Source organism: Astatotilapia calliptera, chromosome 12, assembly GCF_964374335.1.
Source record: "Astatotilapia calliptera chromosome 12, fAstCal68.1, whole genome shotgun sequence".
Classification (NCBI taxonomy): Eukaryota; Metazoa; Chordata; class Actinopteri; order Cichliformes; family Cichlidae; genus Astatotilapia; species Astatotilapia calliptera.
In genome coordinates this window covers 17,033,702-17,055,609 of record NC_137433.1, presented here as the reverse complement: position 1 = coordinate 17,055,609, position 21,908 = coordinate 17,033,702, and the positions used below count along the sequence as shown (strand labels likewise).

Here is a 21,908-nt window from a genome sequence, read left to right as displayed (position 1 = left end):
TTTTAAATTATATATATATAATTATATTTATATATTTACAATGATATATTGACAAGAGGTCTTTACTCCCAGAAAGCTGGGATAGTGGGTTAACCTTGCCTGAGGCAGTGAAGTATCTGTGGGAGGTTTGTGAAAGGAGAGCAGGATGTTGTGTCAATCCCAGTCCATCCTTGGTCCTCATCAGCTTTCTCTTCACTGACAAAGTGGTTTAGCTCTCAAGCCTGCAGGCCAAGTTCATGTCCCTGGCTAACACAGTTCATGCAAAACATAGCAAATTCTAGCTACAATAAGATTTCTTTATCGATTCTTACACTTTCTGAGATATATATATTGACCTTTGTGTATTGACAAAGTATTAAACACATTCTCTATGCCGTATCCATGCTCGTCACATCAGTAGAAATTACACAGCACTTTAAAAATCTCATCTCTCTTCCTGTTGGCCATTCATATCCTTTGACCTTGTCTGGCTACATTTCTTTGAATCCAAGTCCATTTCTATTCAGATGTTTCTCTCTTCTCCAATTGTCTCTCCGTATTAATGCAGCAAAGAAATTTTCCAAAGCTACAAACCATCCTGTTTTATCCACACAGTTTTTAAGTGGTTTAGCACCACTTCATGAGGGTCTGCTGGGATTCAGCTTTTCATGTTTGTTTCCAGAGATGGATGTTGTACACAGATTGTTTCCAGTTAACAAAAGCCTGCTTGACTGCACAGTGGATCGTGATTAGATTAAAGCTGCACTGTAAGAGCTTTTTGTTTGTGTTAAAGCAGGTTTTATCTCTAAGGGTGACAGGACCAAAATGGGTCACCGCTGAAAGTATTCTTCAGATGCACATGCTCTGTGAAGGACACACTGGAGGCACGGGAGGTCTCTATTCTTGACAGCCCAGGCAACTTACATGACGCATTCAAACCCATTGACTGGTGCGGCTATTTTTTGGGGAAAGGAGAAGGTGGGGGCATAAATGAGGCGCAGTGGGAGAACAGAAAGATCATTACATTTAGAAAAAGAGAAGAAGACAGGAAGCGAGACACAGGGCCTGAGGAACATCCATGTCATCACATTTCCCTTGAACTCATGTCAGGGACCTTCTGCTGCCACAAGTCTGATGAAGTGTAACTGGCGCTATGAGTAGTCAGCCTGGCGAATCACTTCACAGATCACCACACAAAAGCCCAAAATGCTCAAAGCTCGGAGACTTTGAAATGTCTCCATCATTACCCCACGTGTCAAAACAGCTGAGTACATTATGTGCTGCATGCTTACATGGACGCTTGGAATCTGCCAAATAGACTTTGATCACATGTATTAACAAATGTCACACTTGGGTTAGGGTTCCCCTTTAGGGTGATCTCTAGGGTGGTGCATCTCCAGCAGACAGATTTGTCCTAATATAAGGCTTGCGTGGTTTTTACCCTTGATGTGGAATGAGAAACACACTTTTAGTGACACTGGACTAGAAAAGCACATACGAAACTTTGAGTATATGGTAACTGATATAATCTGAGAGGGTATTAAGCTTCTGCACGCGTTCGGCCTCTTTTCTTATGTTTTAAGAAATTAATTCTGTATGTAAACTTTGGTCAATTGCAGAAATCTTCAAATCAGATCTGTTGAAGTATTGTACAGAGGGAAAATGACCAAACAAGAACTAAGGCATGGCAGTAAAATGGGTAAACTGGAGGACATTCTGGTACTTTGAGTCTTAAGTGATGTAAGTGATGTTTTTTTAAATTTTGTCCAATCACACTGGCGTTGGCCTGAGAGGGGAAAGATGTAGGTAGGGCTCTCTGATTTTATATTCTGGTGTGGATTGTTTTTCTATGTTCTATTTCTGTGTATCACAACTTTAAAGCTTTAGGTGTAGGATATCTCAAATCAAAATACAGGAAGCTTGTCTTAAAAAAGGGTTTCAACAAATCAGCCTTTGAGTGTGATTTTATGTCCCACAAAAGTGGACACATAAGGCCCACTGTGCTATATGACTGTAAAGTAATTACAAGGTAAAATGGAACACTTTAGGTGAAAACCAATAAGTCTACCATAACATGTCCATCTAATGTAATTCCATTATAGCTCCATTACATCTGAGAGGGTGTGGAAAGTAGGAAAGCATATATTTTTCATCAGGGGCTTCTGGGTATCCCTGTAAGAGGGCGCTGGGGAATAGGGCATCAACAGTGGGTGTGGTTACTTCTTGTCTTTGCTCGGAAAACAAACTAACTGGTACTCGACGTCAGTAGATTCATAAAAAAATACATGTCAGAATCCTCTAGACTGTGAGTCACATATATAGCTATCAATGAAAGTATGCTGCATATCTGTCAAAGGATAATAAACAGCTGCTTTTACTTGCATCTTGCTGTACATGACCACAGAGCTCACGCAAAAGAACTGAAGGAGGGATAAGAGGGGCACTGTGGACCTTTATTATATTGCTCACAAAATGTACAGTTAAAATTTGGTAGCATGAATTTTGTGAGACCTTGAAAGCACCTGCCTCCTACCTTCATTGCGTCCCATGTTTATAGACCAGTAGATCTGTAGACACTGCTGCTCCGTCTTCAAGGACCTCTTGCAACGGCAGTTATACAGAGGGCTAACCAGCAGCACTTCCAGAGCAGCCTGGCACTCCCTGTTGTTATCTAGCATGGCATCTTTCTCCTTACCCACAAGGCACTGGCGCATAACTCGGTACCAAGAGCTGCACTGAGGGTCCTGGTTACACATTTCACTTGCCTCGATGCAGTTCACCCATTCTGGCTGAGCTCCAGGCCCAGATTTGATGCTTGAAGATCCTGGAGCACTGTTAGCCAAAGACACGGGCAAAGCTGAGGGAACACCCCAGGAACCTGCTGCCTCATCTATGTGGAGAGAAAGAAAAATATGTGGTGGTAAAAACTGAATGGTGACTGAGAAACTGCAAATTAATGTTTGGGGGTTTAGTGTTTTATGTGTGCTAGTATCTGTCTATCTTCATGCTTTATCCTCTGTTCCATTTATGCAACAAGTTGTATGTGGGAACAAACCAGATTTGCAGCCTATTATAGGCCCATACCTGCCCAGGCATCTTTTAGCAAGCCAGTTAGTTATTCCTCCGGTGCACATTGCTCATACACTCCTCTATGCAGTGTTTTGCTATGTCTCGTTTACTTTATAGCGGGTTATTTAGGTGCTTACCGAGACAGGTTTTTGGTGCATTTAATGCAGCAAAAGAGAACTAGACTCAGATTCTTATTAAATCTAACCAAAGGTATATCCGATCACTGAATAATATCTAATTATATCATGCCAAGGACTACGCTTAATTTGCATCTAGGTGAGCAGAAAATGAGCTTACACAGAGTAAACAGTAATCCACAGAGCAAGACTCCAGTGTTGCCATTTGACAAGAGTTTGAGATTGAAATGCACCTTCACACACGAAGCTAAGTACACAGAGTTCTGGTGAAATGACAAGAGAGACCCCTTGTGGGGATGTTGTGCATTTAGATCAGGAGAAGAAGAGCATCAGCCGGAGAGCAGCGGGTCAGAAAAGACATACATAAAGTTAAACGTTAAATTATTGTGGGGCTGTCAGTCAGCCCGTCAGGGATGTCATTTAAATGCGAATGCATGCGTTTGGGGGAACATACTGATAATGCTAATGTGATCATAATGATGGCGATGACGATTTGTGGTGGTGGATTCCGTCATGTTCAACCAACTAGCAAAAATAATATATATATATATATTAATCTTGTGCAATATTTTTGGCTGACTGAAAGCTATGTTTTCTCGTTACAATAATGAGCTCTTCTTTCACTGTGGAAGCTCTGAGTGTGTTATGTGGGCTGCAAACGACTCACTCGCATAGACCAAGTTCGGTTTGTAGCTTTGGGTGAAAATCGAACATAGTCTAATCAAAATCAAACCCAATATAAGAAGAAAGCCATCAGATGCCAGCTATACATAATTCATCTTTATTTTTATTTTTAAAGAGTTGATTACCTGCTATTCTACAACAACTCCATTATTAATATTTTTTTAAAGTGGTAAAATAACACAGTTGTGTACATCATCACTAATGTCCTAATGTGCACGGCTGAGAGTGATTCTCAAATGGAACTTCTTACCTGGGAGCAGAACAAGGGTGCAGACGCACATCCACACAGTGACAGACTTCATTTTGGACTCAGCCGCAAGAAGGATGAGTTGTGCTAGAATTACACGAATATTTCCACCTTTTCAAGGATTAACTCCCCTCTCCGGATCCGTGACCCAGGCGCAGGATAACTGTAAAAAACCCTCATTCAAATTTTAAAAGAAACATGCAGCTCCGAAAATATCCTCGAATCCCCCAAAAAGTAATCCACAATTTTATTTTATATCTTAATAATGAACTAATCACGACAAAGGAAAGAATTCCTTGACACTGGGAAAAAAAGATCAAATGGCAATCAAACAAGCAGTCAATCCGTAAGAGCAGTTATTCAGGGTCCGTCTGCGCTGCGTTCATACCGACAAACTACTGAGACTTGATCTCTCCGCATTATAAGAGCTGCCCGCTCCAGTTGGCCCTTGTAGACAAATTGTCCCTAAAACAGTCCTTAAACTGGCGCAAAGCGGTCTGTGATAGCTATGTCAGTATCTCTAAGGAGGCAGAAGAACTCATCTGAAAGTGCTACAAAACGCTGACTGGTTTTTTTTGCCCCCTCACCGGTGGTTCCCTCAAAAAGCTGCGCGCTCAAGAAGGGAGGGAACGCTTCTTTTCCACTGACTGCATGCGTGTCGAGGCATCGCAGCACTTTATAAAGCGGGGGCTCCCGTGGACCAGCAGAGGGCGCTGCTGGTGAGTGATTTCAGTGGAAGGCACGCGGTCATAGAGGACCATAATTAATGTTATCCCACAGAGCAATCATCAATATTCCTTTAACCTCTGGTCCACGGTATGTGAAATTATAGGGACCTCACCTGAGCTGTGTGGTATGTCTTTGATTCCACGTGGTGCTACAGGCCCCGGTGTTTAAAAGCGTATGCTTTTAATGCAACAATGAATGTGTTTCATAATATCCCTCTTACATGAATACCATCTTCTTTCCATAAGAGATTCTTTACAGTTCTGTTCAATGTGCAGCTGAAGGGAAGCGAGGCCAAAACTGCAACTGATCAAGGAAAGAATTATGAAGGAATAATAAATACCTTGGCTTTTTTCAATCACAGTAAGGCAGCCAGCACACAGGGAATGCTTTATTCAAGAATTTTTGCAAGGTCACCAGGACAATTAATTTTTTTGGCTGACATCTAGGCTTGGGTTCTACAAACCACAGAAATTTGAGGTCTGATTTTTAGGATTTGGGATCAAAGGGTGGACGCTGCAATGATGATGAGAATGTCGCCATTCATTTCAACACTTCACACCATATCTGGGTTTTTTCCGGAGAAAGATTTGAAAGGGAAAATAACCACAATGTCTCGTATTATAGTCATGCTCTGAGGAAATAGCTAAGCGCACAAGCAGCAGAATCTGCCATTTTACAAAGTGGCTTCACATTAAATAAAATGACTTTGTTGTGCATCATCGCCTAAATAGTGCCCATAATGTCATAAATCTTTACAAATCTTGAAAACAAAGTCTCTATTTAGAGGTTGTGACAGTGACAAACTGCAAGGCCACTGGCTCATAATGATGTCTGACTGTCAGCCCAGGCTTTCATCCAAGAGGGAAAACAGCTTGCCGTTATAATGGCAACATCAGCCTCATTCTGCCTATATCGGCCCAGGCTTATTCTCATTTCTCGAGTATGAAGTCGCTGTCATTATGAGGACACTGTAAAGCATCATCCACCATCATGAGTATCCAGAAACTGTCCTGAATTAGAGCTGCAGTGGCTGCTGGAGACTATTCCTCAAATGTTTTTTAAGTGGAAGTGTATATTTCACCTGAAAATGGCAACCTTTTGCCTTTCGTGCATCTATTTCAAATACCAGAGCAATTTCATCCATTTATTTTAGCAGTGATTTCTCACCGAAGATCGCATGCATAAACTGGATGAAGGCTACAGTTGCTTGAGTAGCAGGCTCGCGAGGATGAAGGCATTTATAATAAAACAAAAAAGGCATGAAATCAAGAAAGAAACATTAGCAGTGGATGCACTGAATAAAAAAACAAACGTGAAGTCTTATTGAGGCTTCATATTATGTCTATCCACAATAGTGCAATGTGGATAAATCCTCCCCTCGCTTTCTTTTTTTCTTCTTCTTCTTGACGTTGCATGATTCAGCTCCTCTAGGGGTATTTAATTGCTCCATTCTGACTTCATAAGGCATTTGCAATTTAATCGCGGTTTTTTTTACACAATTGCATGCGTCTATAATTGTGCTATCTTTTATAAATAGGCTCATACTTATATGCAGTGCAGAGCGAGAGAGCATGTAGACAGATGCGTGCAGAGATGTGCGTAATCTATATGTCAAATAACTGGGCTCCGACAACATGGCTCAAGACCGTGAAGATGGAGAATGACAAATCTGGATATAGTAGACATGGTTCTCACTACTGAGGGAAATCACTCCCTGTCTTTTAGAAGTGTCTCTAATATGGTGAATATAGATGATATCGTTATGAATTCATGGGATATGAAATAATGATACAGATAAGACTCAAAGTTAAGGCAATAACTTGTGCTTAGTGAGACAGCAAGGGGGTTCAGAGTGAGTTACTGCTTACTCTCGTGGGTCAAATAAGAGCTCAGAGAGTTGAAAGCTGTCACCTTGACAGCAGGGAAGACAAACTTGAATGCTAGCATGTTTGTTTATCATGTTTAGTTTTCTCCTAATGACTGTTGGGCTCTACCCACATGAATCTGGCCCATTTGGCCACCAAAGTGTTATCTATATTGCACCTTGAATGAGCCATGATGATGATTTTGTCTTTGTCATTTGGTAAATTGGATGGAGATTTGCTTCAGCTGCGTTTTTGGTTAATGAAACATTTAACCCAAGATTCATTTGAGTGCAAAGGTCGCTGGATCACTCTCTGCTGGTCGCTGCCAGTGGTGTGAGTACTAATAAAGTTGAGCATCTCTTATGCTCACACTTGCACGCACGCACACAGGCAGGCACTTGAAAAGGTTAAGCATGACTGATTAGATTAGGAATTATAGGCTAATTAATGTGTATCTTGGGAGACATGTACAGCATGCTTATTAAAAGACACAGCTGCAGCTGAGCAGAGGAACATGACAAAAATGTAAGTGATTTCAATTCCCTGTGTTAAATTATTTCAAACAGCAAACTATGGCTTTATCCCATCCTATCTTATTCCACTTGGTGAAATAAGAGACGCTGAAGATGAAACCTCTGCTTGTGTACCATACAGCCATAAATTATTTAAGGTTGGGACCTGCTGTTGCAAATTACCTTTGCAAAACTCTTGACTAAAAGTCGATTTTAGTCAAAGGGAAAATTTGTATAGTTCATAATATAGTTGAAACGCCACAGCTTCCAGCTGCAGAGCCTAAATTCAGTTCAAATCAGCCCATTCAAATCAATGTAAGAGGGAAAATTGCCAATGAAATAAGTATCATTAAAGTCAATTGTGGCGAGACAAGTGCCGCTATAGTAGGCCACTTCACACAATGGGTAGAGTCTGTGTATGGCACTGTTCTGTTCGGCTCGTGGCTTAATAGAATGAAATAACAAGCCACTCTATGCAAAGTCCTAAATGTTAGTGTTTATGCGTATGACAACTTTGTTTGGGGTTTTGTTTTGGATGGACAACACCAAATTTCTGATGTGACCTCCGCTAGACTCTCTGGAGGCTATCGACCAGTTAGTTCCATTTGTTTTCCAGGCATTTCAGACGTTGTCCATTTCTATCACATTACTTTGACAGAAATTGAATTTCCTCTGATGCATTTTTATGTATCCTAAGTGCTGTTCTGTTCTCCCTGGGAGTATAGCGTTTCCAGTGGTATGATGATGCAAAAACACTTTAACCGAGAAAAAAAAAAGGAAACATATTTTATTTGAATGTATGCACTGAAAGGAAAGCACAATTTTAAATTCTTACAAGAGATCACGAGGACACATAGAGGACAAACTATATCAGTGTTCCGATGCCATGCTGGGCTCTCTGTCTTGTTAGCCTCCTAAGATTGCCATCTTTCTAACAGTAATGGCAGCACACGGTGGGGACATGCACCTATTCTCATCAAGGAGGCACAAACAAATGGCATGAGTGTGCAGTTTTTCCAAGCTCTTACTTCTTTCTGTCTTTTACAGTTCAGGAGTTTTACAGGGAACGACATCGACAGAGATTTTCTATTTTGTGGATAAAGTGGCTGGTTGCTGGTTCAATTTCAGCAATTTGCCACAGAGTTGTAGAGAGTGGCAAATCTAGCCCATCTCGTTAAACACACCATGGGTCCCATATGGGATATTGACAGGGACCTCCGCTCTGCCCAGCTCAGAGAAGGTCTTGGCATCCAGAACAAGCAGGAAAGTACTTTTCTCCTGGAAACAGATACAGAGGAGGAAGATTATGTTATTGGAAGGGGGAAAAAAAGGTCACAGATCTCCCTTCTTGCTATAATGATACTGAGAGCACCAAAGCATTTGTCTTCTCCCATGCATAGTAAAAACACATGTCTGCTCAGGTTGCAATAAGAGTATAACAAATCTGTTTGTTATTATGTATATTTTTTCCTCTATAAATTTCATTGTATACACCCAATTTCTGTTTATATTCTTCATTAGTTTTTTATATGTGTGTGTTTTCTTTTCAAATTCAGTTTAGATCCAGTTAGTTTCCACAATGGGTTTTTCAATTTAGCTTTTATTGTTTAAAAGTGTTTAGTGTAGTATTGCCACAGGCAAGATTAAAGAAACTCAGAGTAAGCATTACAATAAGAAACACTCTATGAAGGTAAATGACTCACAGTTATATAGACGTCACCGTGTGGACTCAGGTAGCACATTTTGGTATTATTTTGACTACTTTTGGCCCTTCTGGATAAGTTTATGGCACAGTCAAATGTTGTGTGGGCCACGCGTTTCTTAAAATATTGTAAAGCACATGGCATCTAGCCCCACACTGACCCTGGTTGGATCAGTCAGGCTAGCCTAGAAGAAAATACTAATGGCCATATCCGGGCCACATACATTTTCACAGTTGTCTGCTCATTTTTATTGTGTTGACAAACTAACTTTAGCCTTTTTTGTCTGTAACAGTGATGCACAAATACCATAAAAGGTGAATATCTCTCTCAGATAAATGGTTTCAATTACTTCTCTGGGCGTGATGATGACAGACAAGACAACTCCATCATCTTCCTCAGTAGCTTTAGGCGAAGCAACAAAGACAGGCTCAGACGGGTACAAGCCGGGATAACGCCACGCCTAGACAGGAGAAGATCACATAAACATACCCCTTACTCTCAACTTTTTCATGTTAGAAAACCAACTCACACAACCTACTGCTGCCCTCGCTATGATAAAGAAACAGAAGTAGAAATAGCTTTGATGTGGTAATACCCGGCTCAGTTAACAATGAGGTTTCTCTAAGTGTACCCTTTGACTGATAGAAAACCTTAAGCTCCTTGGTGTGGACATCCATCTTGAGCAGGGAGTCACTGAAAACGTGTCCAAAGCCACAGGAGTAGAAGTAGCGGTAAGGCCTGCCATTGAACTGGTGATAATTGATCTGAGGGAACTCAAGGCCACCGAACTGCAGCAGCTCATCATTGTGAAGCTCCTCGTGGGTCATGTAAACCTGCAGGATGAGGGTTTTGCTCAAATCAGTGAAAGACTTTAGCCAAAAATTGAGACATAGTGACAGACATGATTTCCTTGGTCCTGCAAATCAGTACAGCATTGTTCTCTCTGACAGGGAAATTAATGGATTCCCGCAAAAGGGCCAGAGCATCCATTAGTTAACAATAAATGAATTTCTCTTCATTTTACTTTAGAAATAAATGTAATGTCACGTGCAACGAGCAAGCAATATTTTTCTCAGTTTTCTTCTATCTTTTTTTTTCTGTGACTCTGGTCGCATGAGCACTTTAACAGATGTGTTTCAGTTGCTGCATGCACTCTCACAACAACAACGGAGGACAGTGTCATACAGGTAGTCATGACAACTAAAAGATCACATTTTTCTTTCAGCTTTATTCCGCTGTAAGAAAGCGTTGGAGAGCGAGTATGTGTGAGGATACATAAGCCGTTAAACTCTAATTATTCACCTGAATAGTGGACACATCGTTTTTATCTGCTGTAACTCATGAAATTACTCTCTTGCAGAAAGTAACTTTCATCACGCTGGATAATTGATGAGAATGTGTGGGAGTAAATTGGTTGTATTCATCATGATTATAGGCCTCCATCTTCACCTGTTCCCAGTACAACCAGTAATGTACTGTTAAAAATATTACTACTATAGGCAGGAAATTCATGCTATTGACTCCTACCTCTCCAGGTTTTGTCATCCTCGCCGTGGCTTTGCAGTTATGCAAAGTGATAAGATTTTCATCTGCAGGAGTTTGTTCATCCACGGACAGAGGCAGGGCATATCTTCTTGGAAGGTTTCTGCACAATGAGTTATAAAACTGCCAAAAGAAATCAGAGGGATATGAAAAAAACAGACTCCCAACTATCTGTGTTTGAATAAAAGGTGCGATGCAACCTCAAGAACAATCACAGCCAAACAGATACAAAGTGCTGTCACAAAACCATGTTCCTATGTTTTGATGAAAGTAATACACTCCACCACATTTGAAATCACAGATATTTCCAAAGTCTATTTCTTTGGAAACTGACAAATAAGAAGAAGAGGAAGAAAAAAAAGAAGAAAACATCAGAGGCAATTGAACAGTCTATGCCCAAGAAACAGACAAATCCTCCACAAATCCTCGCTGATTCATATTTTAGGTTTCAGGGTGGATGAGGGTAATGTTATGAATGCAAAACAAAATACTAGCTGAACAATGATGGATACAAAAACACCATTATGTGGAAGTCACTCGTGTTGTTGTTTTGGTAAAAGCCAGCATTTCAATCTGAGCTGTTCACTGATAACAAACTAACAAACTCAAGGCATTTACCTCGTCTATTTCCTCTCCTGAATTTCTTCGGAGGTTCTCCAGCGTGAACTCCCCAATGAGCTCGCCATCGTCCCCACAGCACATGTCCATAACCAAGAACTCACTGTCCTCAAAAGCGTTGATTTGATGGAGCGTAAACATGGGTCCTGTATAGTACTTCACTTCACTCTTCTGTCAGACCAGAAACATCAACCAGTGAGGACTCAGATTCGTACAATATCAAGAAAACAAGACAAAGTTAAAAAAAAAAAAAAAGACAAACGAGGTGATGTGCTGTTTTTTCACAATTGAAGACAAGCTCCCTGCTTGGCACGAATGTTATTGAGTTGCACCTTATCATTTTGAAAGTTTGTTATTATATGCTTAATGGGTATGCTGTGTAATGAGATGAAAAAATTGAGAGCAACAACACACGAGGAAAGGCTACACCATCAGAGTGTAGTTTCATCAAAATAAATATGAAAAAAATGTAATAGTGCATGAAGAGATCAGCTTACAGCTTTCCTTTTTTTTCCTGTTCCGACTCCTCGGCAGCTGGTTGTGATTGTGTGTTTCCTGTTTTACCCTAGATTGTATACAGTAAATAAGCGTTATAATATATGTCACCTTTCCGGTGTGTCTGTTGACCAGATGGAAGATTGTTGCATGCTGAGGCTCCCAGGTCATGACTTTGCTAAAGCTCTTCCCCTGTATTTTGTACAGCATGAACTTCAGCAGATCTATCTTGATTGGCTGCTCGACAAACACAATATAGTTCTCCGACATGACTAGAGAGGGAGGCACACACAGTAAGAAGTGGCTGCATTAAAAGACACATAAAAGATATACCTTGGTGTCGTGTGCATGGTTTAACAATGAATTCTACTGTTGTTGCAGGTGTAGTGTAACTAATCAGTGCTGTTTTGGGGAAACTAAGACTAAAACTCTCACGTTATTTCAGCAGTTATTTACAGACTGGTGACAAATTACAGGAAAAACTAGCAAAAATCATATTGGTAACTTGAATGCTCCCTGGCATGGGTTCTACCACTGCTGTGGTGCTCTACTGGAGTGACAGGATACAATTCTTTTAAAAGCACCACCACCGCAACCATTTTGTCAAAAATCATGGACAAAATAGCATTCACTGTCACGGTCCTGGGTCGGGTCGACCCAGCATTTTGAGTTTCTTATGTTTTGGTTTATTTTTGCATTATGGATTGGTTATTCTCTGGTGATACTGTTTTGATTACAATTATATTCTGATTCTTTAGTTATCTGATGATGATGTTGATGACGATGATGATTATGTCTGGTTTAGGTTTTGTTATCTTGCCCTTATGTTTGGTCTAGGTTGCCTGTGCTTGGTCTTCTCTGCCCGTATGTCCCTCTGTTTGTCCATGACGTCATTGTGCCTGTTTACGAGTCTGTTTCTGTCTGGCGTGTGCTTCCTGTCTTATTTTGTAGGTCTGTGTCCTTTGTCAGTGCGTTCAGCTTTGTGCTCTCCCTGTCTCGTCAGTGTAATCAACGTCAGCCGTGTCTCCCAGCTGTTTCCTCTTTGCTCCGTTCACCTCTTGTATTTAGTGTCTGTGTCTTCCCCTACTCGGTGTTGCATCGTTAACGTCTGTTCACCCTCACTTGCTGCGTGTTTAGGATTTCCAGTCCTCCTGCATCTCTGTTTAGAGTTTTGTTTGCTTTTGTGAGTTTTATTTTATCTTGATGTTCTGCTCCAGCAATAAAGCTGCATTTTCTGTCTAAACCTCGTGTCCTGAGAATCCTGCATTTTGGGTCCACCACTCCTGCCTGCCTGCCACACAGCCGACCATGACATTCACATAATTTTAATATGTTCCTTGAAGAGACTATTGCCATATAGATGGAAGTGTTTATTCACAGGATAAAGGTAAAGAGCCCTAAAAACAACTTGTTTTAGATTTGAAGCTACCTTTCACTCTAAGAAGACAAGTGGACCCACACCATGCTGGGAAACACGGTATAACAAAGCCACCAGATTTCTATCAATAGGTATTAAAGGGTTCTGTTTTCCCTTTAGTTTATCAACCATCAGCATGTACCTGCATGTAACCGGAACATTAGGTTCAAGTCTAGCACCAAGACATTTGCTTTTGCACATAAAAACTAAACATAAGCATCCAGCAACTCTACCAAGAGATGTGGCGCGCAACCTGGATTGCTGAACAATGTTCCCACACTTGTGGGACTTCTTGGTGTCTGAAAGTCTGCCAGCACATGGGTGGGCTGCCAGTAATATAGACATAGATATAATCAGGGAACTGAAGCAATGTAAAAGCCAAGTGGGGCAAGACTGGGTTAGAGCAACCAAAGAATGAGGCTTTCATTAGCTAGTGTCAGCTTAAGTTTAATTAACAGTAGCTTATTTATGAACTGTTTGCTTCAGCTGATTGTTAACATCTAATCATGGTCTGTGTAGTCATATTAACCCAACTCGTTTTCACACAGTCATTAGCCTGCTAAACCTTCCTCCACAACAATAACCTTCATATTGCATGCAAAGCTTTTTATGATATTGACTTTACTCACATCCAGTGTTTGTTTATGAGAGGAATTTGTTCTCCCCGCAGATCCTACCCCTCATCACAATTTTCACCAAATATGGTTTTCCATAAATGGTCAACGGTATTCTTATAGATCTTTTACAGATATCTACACTCACAGCCCCATAGTTAGGTTGGCCTGTTCAACTGCTTGTTAACTTATCAGCCAATCATAAGGCAGCAAAACATTCAGTAGTTCAAATCAGAATTAGGAAGAAAGGTGATTTAAGTGACTTTGAATGTGACATGGTCATTGACGGGCTGGCCTGTTTTTTATCAGAAACTTCTCATCTTCTGGGACTTTCCCACACAAGCATCCAAATAGTGGCGATTTTCTGGGGAAAATGTCAGAGGTCAGTGGAGAATGACCAGACTGCTTCCAACTCATAAGAAAGCACCAGTAACTAAGATAACCACTTATAAGCCCTGTTACTGATCAAGGGTTCCTTGTAGAACTAGTATATAAATGTGCAACAAGTGATTTATCAGAAATCTAATTAAGCTTCTGTCAGCTAAGAACAGCATGATGAGGCTACAATTGGCACAGGGTTACCGAAATTGGACAAAAGTCTCAATTTCTGCTGCAACATTTGGACCGTAGGGTCAGAGTTGAGCGCAACAGCATGACCGCATAGGTCCAGCTTGTCTGCATGAATGATTCAGGCTGATGTCAGTGCTGTGGAATATTTTCATCACACATATTGGAGCCCTTAGTACCAACTGAGCATCGTTCAAATATGCCTGTCTGACATATTATTGCGGACCAAATGTACCCATCTTCTGATGGGTGCTTTCACAAATTTCTGTCATCTCTCAACCTGGTTTCTTCAATATCGTAATGAGTTCACTGTCCTCAAATGAAACCCACTGTCACCAGATGTCAATCCAGTAGAGCCCCTTTAGGATGTGGAGGAATGGGAGATTCACATCATGGATGTGCAGCTGACAAATCTGCAGCAACTGTATGATGCTGCCATGTCAATATGTAGCAAAACCTCTAAGTAATGTTTCCAGTATGGAGGCATGGGACACACGACACAGGAGGTCTAGTTTTCCACTCCAACTTTATTCACCTCCAGACATTAACTCAGCATATCGCGTCCAAACACAACAGAACCCCACCTCCAGGCTTGGGTCTGAGTGGAGCCTTCTAGTGGGTCACCACACCAGCACCTTGTTGAATCTATGCAATGAAGAATTCAGACAGTTCTGGTGGCAAAGAGGGTCCAGCCTGGCGCTAGTTAGTTGTAAGTAAGACACCGGTGAGTGTGTAGACAAGCAGAAGCTGAATAACATTTGGACAACAAACAATGAAACATTAACATGCAAATTATAGCTGTCTTGTTAGCAGTCCTGTCAGATTTAAGCCGTGGAAAAAACTACAGTAAATACTTCGCTGAAAAAAAGTGTGAAACTTGGAGGTAGAATTAAAAAGAGGAGAGATATAGAGAGCTGAAAGGAAAGACAAAGGAACTGTGAATGACAAAAAGGAGGGCGAGACTGGAATTAAAATCAGTGATTAATAAGAGCATTAAAAAGTTTCACTGAAGTAGATTCACCCAGCCAGTGCTGGAAAAAAAGCAAAAACTCTCCCAGAATTCATTAATTTCACTTCAGTTTATGCAGACAACTTTAAAAAGTGCGGAGTGGGGGACTCTTTATTATGCTGTAGTGTGTTTCTCACCAAAGCTGTGGAAATAGGAAGGCTTCCTGGGATCAGCTGCAGGGATGGAGCAGATCACGTTGGCTCCACTCAGGTCGGCTGAGTCCTCCATTGCTGCCTTCTCCTCAGGAGGAGGCACACGGATGATGTTGTAGAAAAATCCTAAAGAATGTCCAAAATCACCTTGTGTTATTAGGCTGACTTTATTTCAAAGCGTAAACCCACAAAGATACATAGAGACAAACCTGAGGACAGAACTTTAAAGATCTTGAGGTTTATCTTTAGCCGGCATACAGACAATTTACAAGCAAGGAGCACTCCAAACACCACCCCTATTTCATCTATCATCTTCATCATCAAAAAACCAGCAACAAAAAATATTGATATTAAAGATGACAGATGAACTGGAGTCAACAAGCCTGAAGTCCTCTTTGAGGATCAGTGGCAGTTCATGGCAGATTCATAGAGTGCAAGAGTATAACTGGCAGGCTTCGGAAGACCAGCAACCCTTGATTAAGTGATCTGGAAGGGGAAGCAGATGTGGTTGTTCCAATCAGCAAAGAAATACCAAAATACTAATTCCAGCGAAAGTGATGACTTGACAAAAATGGACAAATTGGGCAGGCTGAACGGTGGGTCAGTACGAAGCCTGAAAGGTGAAGCGCACTGAGATTTAGAAAACTGGAGAGACTTCTGAGCAATTAGTGCAGTAACTTTAACAAACCACTGCCTTTACTTAATATTATGACAGTGTAACTCTCCTTAACTGAGAAAGTAAGCACAGTGGTGAAGGTCTGTTGCACAGAGACGGTGGCCTGGATCGAATGGATTGACGTGCATGTGCCAGGTGGTTGTGCGGATATTCTGAACTGAGTGTGATGAAGATGAAGAGGACATCAAAAGTTAATTGGAGACAGTGAGCGCTTGAAAGAGGCTTTTGACGCTGAGGTAATGATGCAGATAATGATGATGCAGGTCAGATAAACTTTACAGTACTCATTTTAACTAACAAGAGCAGACCGGCATGGAAAAAGAAGAAACATGTCAAAAACTGGAAAAAGCAGGCTGAAAATGGAAATGAGAAGATGTTCTGAATGTAGCGTGGTTAGACAAAGCATAAAGGTGGGAGCTGCTTTGACCTGTCATCATTATATTAAATACAGTTGTCAGAATGAGTGAGAATGGATTTCTTTCCATCCATGCCCTCATAGAAGGACTGCATTACTATTGAGTAGATTGCATAAAGTCGAGCTGAGGCTGATTTTGACTGAAGGTAAAAGGCTGTTTAGCATAGAACCACCTTCTGCCATAACACCCAGCAAAACCAGCAAAAGTAGCAGCTTCTGTGTGGAGTCGAATGTTGCTGTTTGTGGGACAGTTGATCCCAAAAAGAAAATGCTATTTAATGCTGACATGGGGGGATTGCCAGAGTCACACAAGCTGTCAAGGTTGATTGTAACAAGAAGCAAGGGTGTGGGATGATGCAAGTGAAAGCAAGTGAAAAATGAATGAGTGGCCCCGAGGAACTATGCACGTGTTGAAATCAAAGTGACTCCCTAAAGGGCAGCGGTTGATGTTTGCTGCAGGAAGGGGTAAGAGGAAAATATTTGGAGGGGGCGACTGAAGCGATTGAGTACTTTGATGGCAGGAACCCTGAAACCAGATGGTGCAAAGTATTGCTTTGGAGAACTCAGAAGATGAAAGTTGGAGAGAAAATGGACCCGATATGGCATTTTATGGTTGTCAATAGGGCTTTACAAGGCTTTGTAAAGTTGTCACCAGAGATTATCCTATTAATACCTGGTATATAACACCCACAGGGAGCTTACAAACAGGAGATTATTGTGGGACCACTGTTGGAAGCAAATAAACGTGTGCGTGTGTGTGTGGCAAGTAGGAGGATATAGATGCATTACAGGAATGCGGCTTTTGGGGTGTGAACATCATATAAATTCCAATCATAGCTCAACATAGTAAACTACTGAGAAGGAAAGAGCAAAGACAGGTTACCACTTCTGCTGTATGAGTTGCCCATGTTGTACGTGGAACCATCGCGGTCGTAGTGTGGATGGGCTGAAGCTGAGTTGACAGCGATATACTGACTCCAGTCCACCTTATTAAAAAAAATAACATACACACCATTCTGGTCATTGACCTCGCTATAGAAAAGCTGGAAGATGCAGTCAAAAGACACATTTCTCACTGACTCACTTTCTCTTTTGTCTCCAGGCTTTGTGGATTTACTCTCCTCATGTACTTGGTTTCTGTACTCACGTAATAGTCCCCCTTGTACTTGACAAAGTTCACATTGGCATTATCTGTTGGCTCTGGGAGACAAAACATATCAAATGCAGCTCTTTAGCAGAGCACTTTATGCCATCCTTTTGATCCCCATTCCCTTACAGCATACACACGACGAGATCCAAACTCACAAATATTGACTTGTGTTCTTTTTACCTCAATAAAAAACACAATGTAATGTCCCAGCTTTCATTTGTCTGCAAAAGCCTTTTGCTGTGGAGTCAAGAACCTGGGCGCTGAAGACAGAATATCCATATATACTTTTCTTCTCACATATGTTTTTGTTTGATTTTTACTTTGTGCTGGTAACCTGATGTAGTAAATGGTGTAACACTGTATTTGGCAGCGCTAGTGCTACAACACTGCAGAAGCAGAGTACACACGGGAAAATGCAATATGTAAAGAAGACGCACGTACTCGGAGTCTGAAAGCGTGACAAGAAGCGTGCAAAGATGTTCTTGCAGGGATCAGGCATGGCTAATGTCCCAAACTCTGAAACCACGATGCGGTTCTTCTCTGAGTTTTCGACAAATGAGTCACTCCTAAGGAAGCGGCTGCTGTAAGTGACATTGCCCTCACGGATGTGGAACCTGTGCATCATGGCCATGCCATCAAACCAGTGGGTGTATCTGAGAGCGAAAAAGAGAATTAATTTCCCGGCAGGATATTCATGTAAGACTAGGTAGAGGGAATGTTGTGAGAATTATGAGACACAAGAGAGTGGAAAAAAAGGATTATTTGAGGAATCGGTGCCTTATTCAACAAACACTGAGGGAAAACTATCTTTTCTATCTACAGTACAGGGATGTGTTTACAATCTACCATGATAATACATGTATTTTTTTTCATAGTGTTCCTTAAATACCTGTCTGTTCCAAATTCAAATTTCCCAGGGCCATTTCTCAGAAAGCTCCCATTGATCCAAGGTGGAATTGTTCCCTCTATGGTTGTAGGGATGGGGTCGGGGGTTTCCTCTGCAGAACGGACCAGAGGCGCCAAGCACTCGAGTCCACTGGCCTGTGGACATCTCTGCCTACTGGATACTGAGGGAGGAGAGAAGAAGCACTGAAAGGCTGGTAAAGCACATTATAGTATACACTGTGTTCTATATTACTGGTCGTATGCACATAGGGGTTCACTGGTGGGTAACATGTTGCTGCACACTTGCATTTCTTAAATGACTCTGAAGGAGAAAGTGAGGTTAGATCCTTTCCATAAACCATGTGATGGCATTAACTGGGGGCCTTGGATGTGACTAATTAGCAAACCTTTATTTATTGTGAGATAATTGTGTAAACAACTCCATCTTGTATGTCCTTTGTTGGCTCTTCCGATGTTTGGTTATCCTCAATTCAAACATTTAAACTCTGCATGTGAAGGGAAGTGGTTTTGTGAAACATTCATTATCTCTGATAGGAGACGGTTTGTGCTTTAACAGCTCCTGCTAGTATGAAAACACGGCTCTCCGGGGTCATGCACTACAAATGACACCTGCACTGCCTGTCTTATCTGTTATTCAATAACCCATTCCTGTTCGCTACCTCATATCTCTCCTCATAATGGGAACTGTAAAATATATATGAGAGTGACGTGATTAGCAAAAGCAAAACACTCAGGGTTCAGCACGGGGCGCCATGCTGAGCTTAGCGTACAATATCGCAGTTTTCCTGACCACGTTATTGCGACAAATCAGCAGAGCGAGAATTTCGCTCATTGCTGTCACACGAATACAACAGGCAATAAAAATGGGAATGTGTGATGGGAGATATAACCACAGTAGGCTTTAACAATCTCTTACTATGTTGATTTGGGTGGGTTTCGAATGTGATTACAGCAGCATTGCAAATGACGCCTAAATGTGTGTCTGTCATTTTTAGGAGGCTATTTTCTGAGCTTCCTACTGTTACATTCAAAATTAAGTTTCTTGAAAACAAAACAGCAGCACTGGCAAGCCCAGAACTGTTGTTGATAATAGCTTCAGGTATTACTTTTTCTTTTTTTTAAATATATATTTCTTTTTCTTTTTTGGGGGGGATAAATGCAACAGTAGCTTATTTGCAACAGCTATTTCTTTAATGAATTGTTTCCCTTCTAGCACCAACAGTACAGTCAGGATACAAATGAATGACCTCGTTAGAATTTGCTGCTATAATCCTGCACATCTTTTTAATTTAAGTTCTTTTCTTTTTTTTTGTCACTGTGTAGGGGCCTGTCAGCCGCTCTTGGAGTTAACAGCTGAGAATGACTAAAAGCTGTTAATGAGACATTGTGCATATTCTTTACCAGCTCTGCTTCAGCAGTCCTTGGAGCAGGAACAATACAAAATGCCAGCACGTCTTTTTGTAACTTGCAGCTCTGATTTCGAAATGCAACATTATGACTAGCAGGCCTAACTGCATTAACTGAATGCACACCTATATTTTGTGTGGAACCGTATGGAAAGGCTTTTTTTTTTAACATTTGATGCTATCAAACTGCCTCTCTTTTGTAAAAGGCGGAGGCAACAAAGTCTAAGAGCGCCACATATCTCGACACATTTGTTTTTTTATTGTACTTGAGATTTTGATTTACTTCTGTTCTTAGTCACGGGTAACAAAAAGCAGCCTCTTGTAAGGGCTTCGAGGTTTTAGTGTTTATGTAGAAAACAGGCTGGAGTGAGCTCAATTCACCAGTTACTAAACGCAGAGCTATTACATATTTTATAATGCAATAAAATATATCAGGAAAAGAACGGGTTCAGTCCCATTTCATTCTTCTTACGCATATGTGCACATCTTCTGGCTACATTATCGGAAAGAGGTTTCTACTCACAGCTGCGTGTTTGGGGCTCTGCGGTCTTGGACATGGCTTGTTGGTCTGTGCTTGAGCAGAGAAATACACAGGATTTATGCAGTGCGGGAGAAAAACCTTCAACCTTTGGACCCTTGTTAAGTAACTGAATCCACGCACTAAACAATACAGTACTAGCAGAATACAAGTCTAGTAAATCATTAACAAGTGGAGCAGGAAAAAAGCAAAACATGGCCATCTTCATAATATGTTAGCCTTGATATCTTAAGTTTAGCAAACAGACAAAAAACATTTTCACTATTTACCTACATACAATCAAATGAATGAAATGAAATGAGCTGCTCTGGGTGTGAAATCAGTCAAAAAGGATAAGCTCATGAACTGAAAAAGCCATGTAACGTTATGATCCGGTTTTTTATTAATAATGTAAATGTCTGTGCCACTGCCCACAGTGAGAGCATGTTTACTGCTTTCATCTGATCCTGTTCTGCTCTGCATAGCTTCACATAATGTGTGTTTTCCAATGCAGTCAAGGTCCCTGTGTATTTGTACTAAAATCAAATTATATAAAATGTCTGTAATTACTGTAAATGTTATTATACGTAGCAGTAGGTTACACTGCTTGTTATCTCTTTCATGTGGACTGATGAAAGTAGAGATTGCAATGAACTGGTGCTGACTGCAAAAGTATGTGTATAAACAAAGGTGATGAGGAATATTTTTAGTGTAATTCCAGTGGTAGCTGCATGTACGATGTTCCACTCTTGCTCTAAAAAGACTCAGTGGCACAAAAAATTAATTACTCCGAACTAACGTGCAGATACGAGTGCAAAAGATGTTTTGGGAGATGTTTTATGCGGGAATATGCAGCATGTTTAAAATGCCATGTTTGATAGAAGCTATGCAGCAGTGAGTGTAAACTGTAGTGACATAAACATACTGGACACAAATGCAAAATTAGGTGAAGAACATATGAACGCTGTAAACAGATCTTAATAGACGGCACCAATTCCCACTACTCCTCTTCATTCTAACACTGAAAATGAGAGAGCAGGCAAGTATGTGCAAGACCTGTAAGACCAGTTTGGTCATGATGTGCTCACGAGAATTAATGAAATTAGTATTCCCCGTCCTGGGAGTATTAAAGCACAGTTAGCAATGAATTTTATACCCGCAGTAAACAAAGACACAGAAATAAAATAAACATGCAACAATCAACCCAAACGAGAAAGCAGGGAAGGGCTTCTGGTAAAATCAGCATCAAAGATAAAAGCAAATCAGCAGCAGACAGCCGACAGATTTACTTGAGCCCTCTGGCTCAAAGCACTCTGCCTATGGCAACTAAGGCAGCCACTGGAAAGTACAGCTGTGTATTTTTTTAAAGGCAGAAAGCTAAACATTTGGGACATTAGTGGGTTCAGACTGGGCTGAACTATTGCTACAAACCAAAAGACACACTCATACAGGCATACCACATACCAGTGACAGAGGTATGCAAGAGAAAATTAGTTCAA

The 21,908-nt window shown here is 41.0% G+C and overlaps 2 protein-coding genes across 4 annotated transcripts in view; both read right to left on the bottom strand.

The window, feature by feature from the left end:
- The window catches only part of LOC113033288 (GDNF family receptor alpha-2-like), a 70,216-nt gene extending 65,453 nt beyond the window's left edge, over positions 1 to 4,763 (bottom strand). For all 3 annotated transcript variants that reach the window (XM_026186957.2, XM_026186958.2, XM_080309071.1), the window contains exons 1-2: positions 4,120 to 4,763; positions 2,513 to 2,869 (exon numbers count right to left, since the gene is read on the bottom strand). In XM_026186957.2, the coding sequence (XP_026042742.2) occupies positions 2,513 to 2,869; positions 4,120 to 4,171 (409 nt within the window). In that variant the 5' untranslated portion in view covers positions 4,172 to 4,763. The remainder of the gene's footprint in view (positions 1 to 2,512; positions 2,870 to 4,119) is intronic.
- Positions 4,764 to 7,990: 3,227 nt separating this feature from the next.
- bco2l (beta-carotene 15, 15-dioxygenase 2, like) lies at positions 7,991 to 20,680 on the bottom strand. The gene is made up of 12 exons (XM_026188370.2): positions 20,416 to 20,680; positions 18,470 to 18,647; positions 18,022 to 18,233; positions 17,515 to 17,630; positions 17,314 to 17,416; positions 15,325 to 15,465; positions 11,692 to 11,852; positions 11,086 to 11,256; positions 10,453 to 10,590; positions 9,576 to 9,758; positions 9,275 to 9,385; positions 7,991 to 8,500 (listed from the first exon to the last, which is right to left on the bottom strand). The coding sequence occupies exons 1-12, from the start codon at positions 20,636 to 20,638 to the stop codon at positions 8,384 to 8,386; spliced, it is 1,854 nt and encodes a 617-aa protein (XP_026044155.2). The 5' UTR covers positions 20,639 to 20,680; the 3' UTR covers positions 7,991 to 8,383.
- Between the last annotated feature and the right edge of the window lie 1,228 nt (positions 20,681 to 21,908).

Excerpts from the sequence above, each read along its gene's own strand:
- bco2l (XM_026188370.2), bottom strand. The coding sequence starts at position 20,638 with ATGAAGATGGCCATGTTTTGCTTTTTTCCTGCTCCACTTGTTAATGAT. Across the intron at positions 11,853-15,324 it reads TTCCTATTTCCACAGCTTTG|TCATGTCGGAGAACTATATT; the intron begins GTGAGAAACACA and ends CTCCCTCTCTAG. Across the intron at positions 11,257-11,691 it reads TCAACAGACACACCGGAAAG|AAGAGTGAAGTGAAGTACTA; the intron begins GTGACATATATT and ends CTGGTCTGACAG.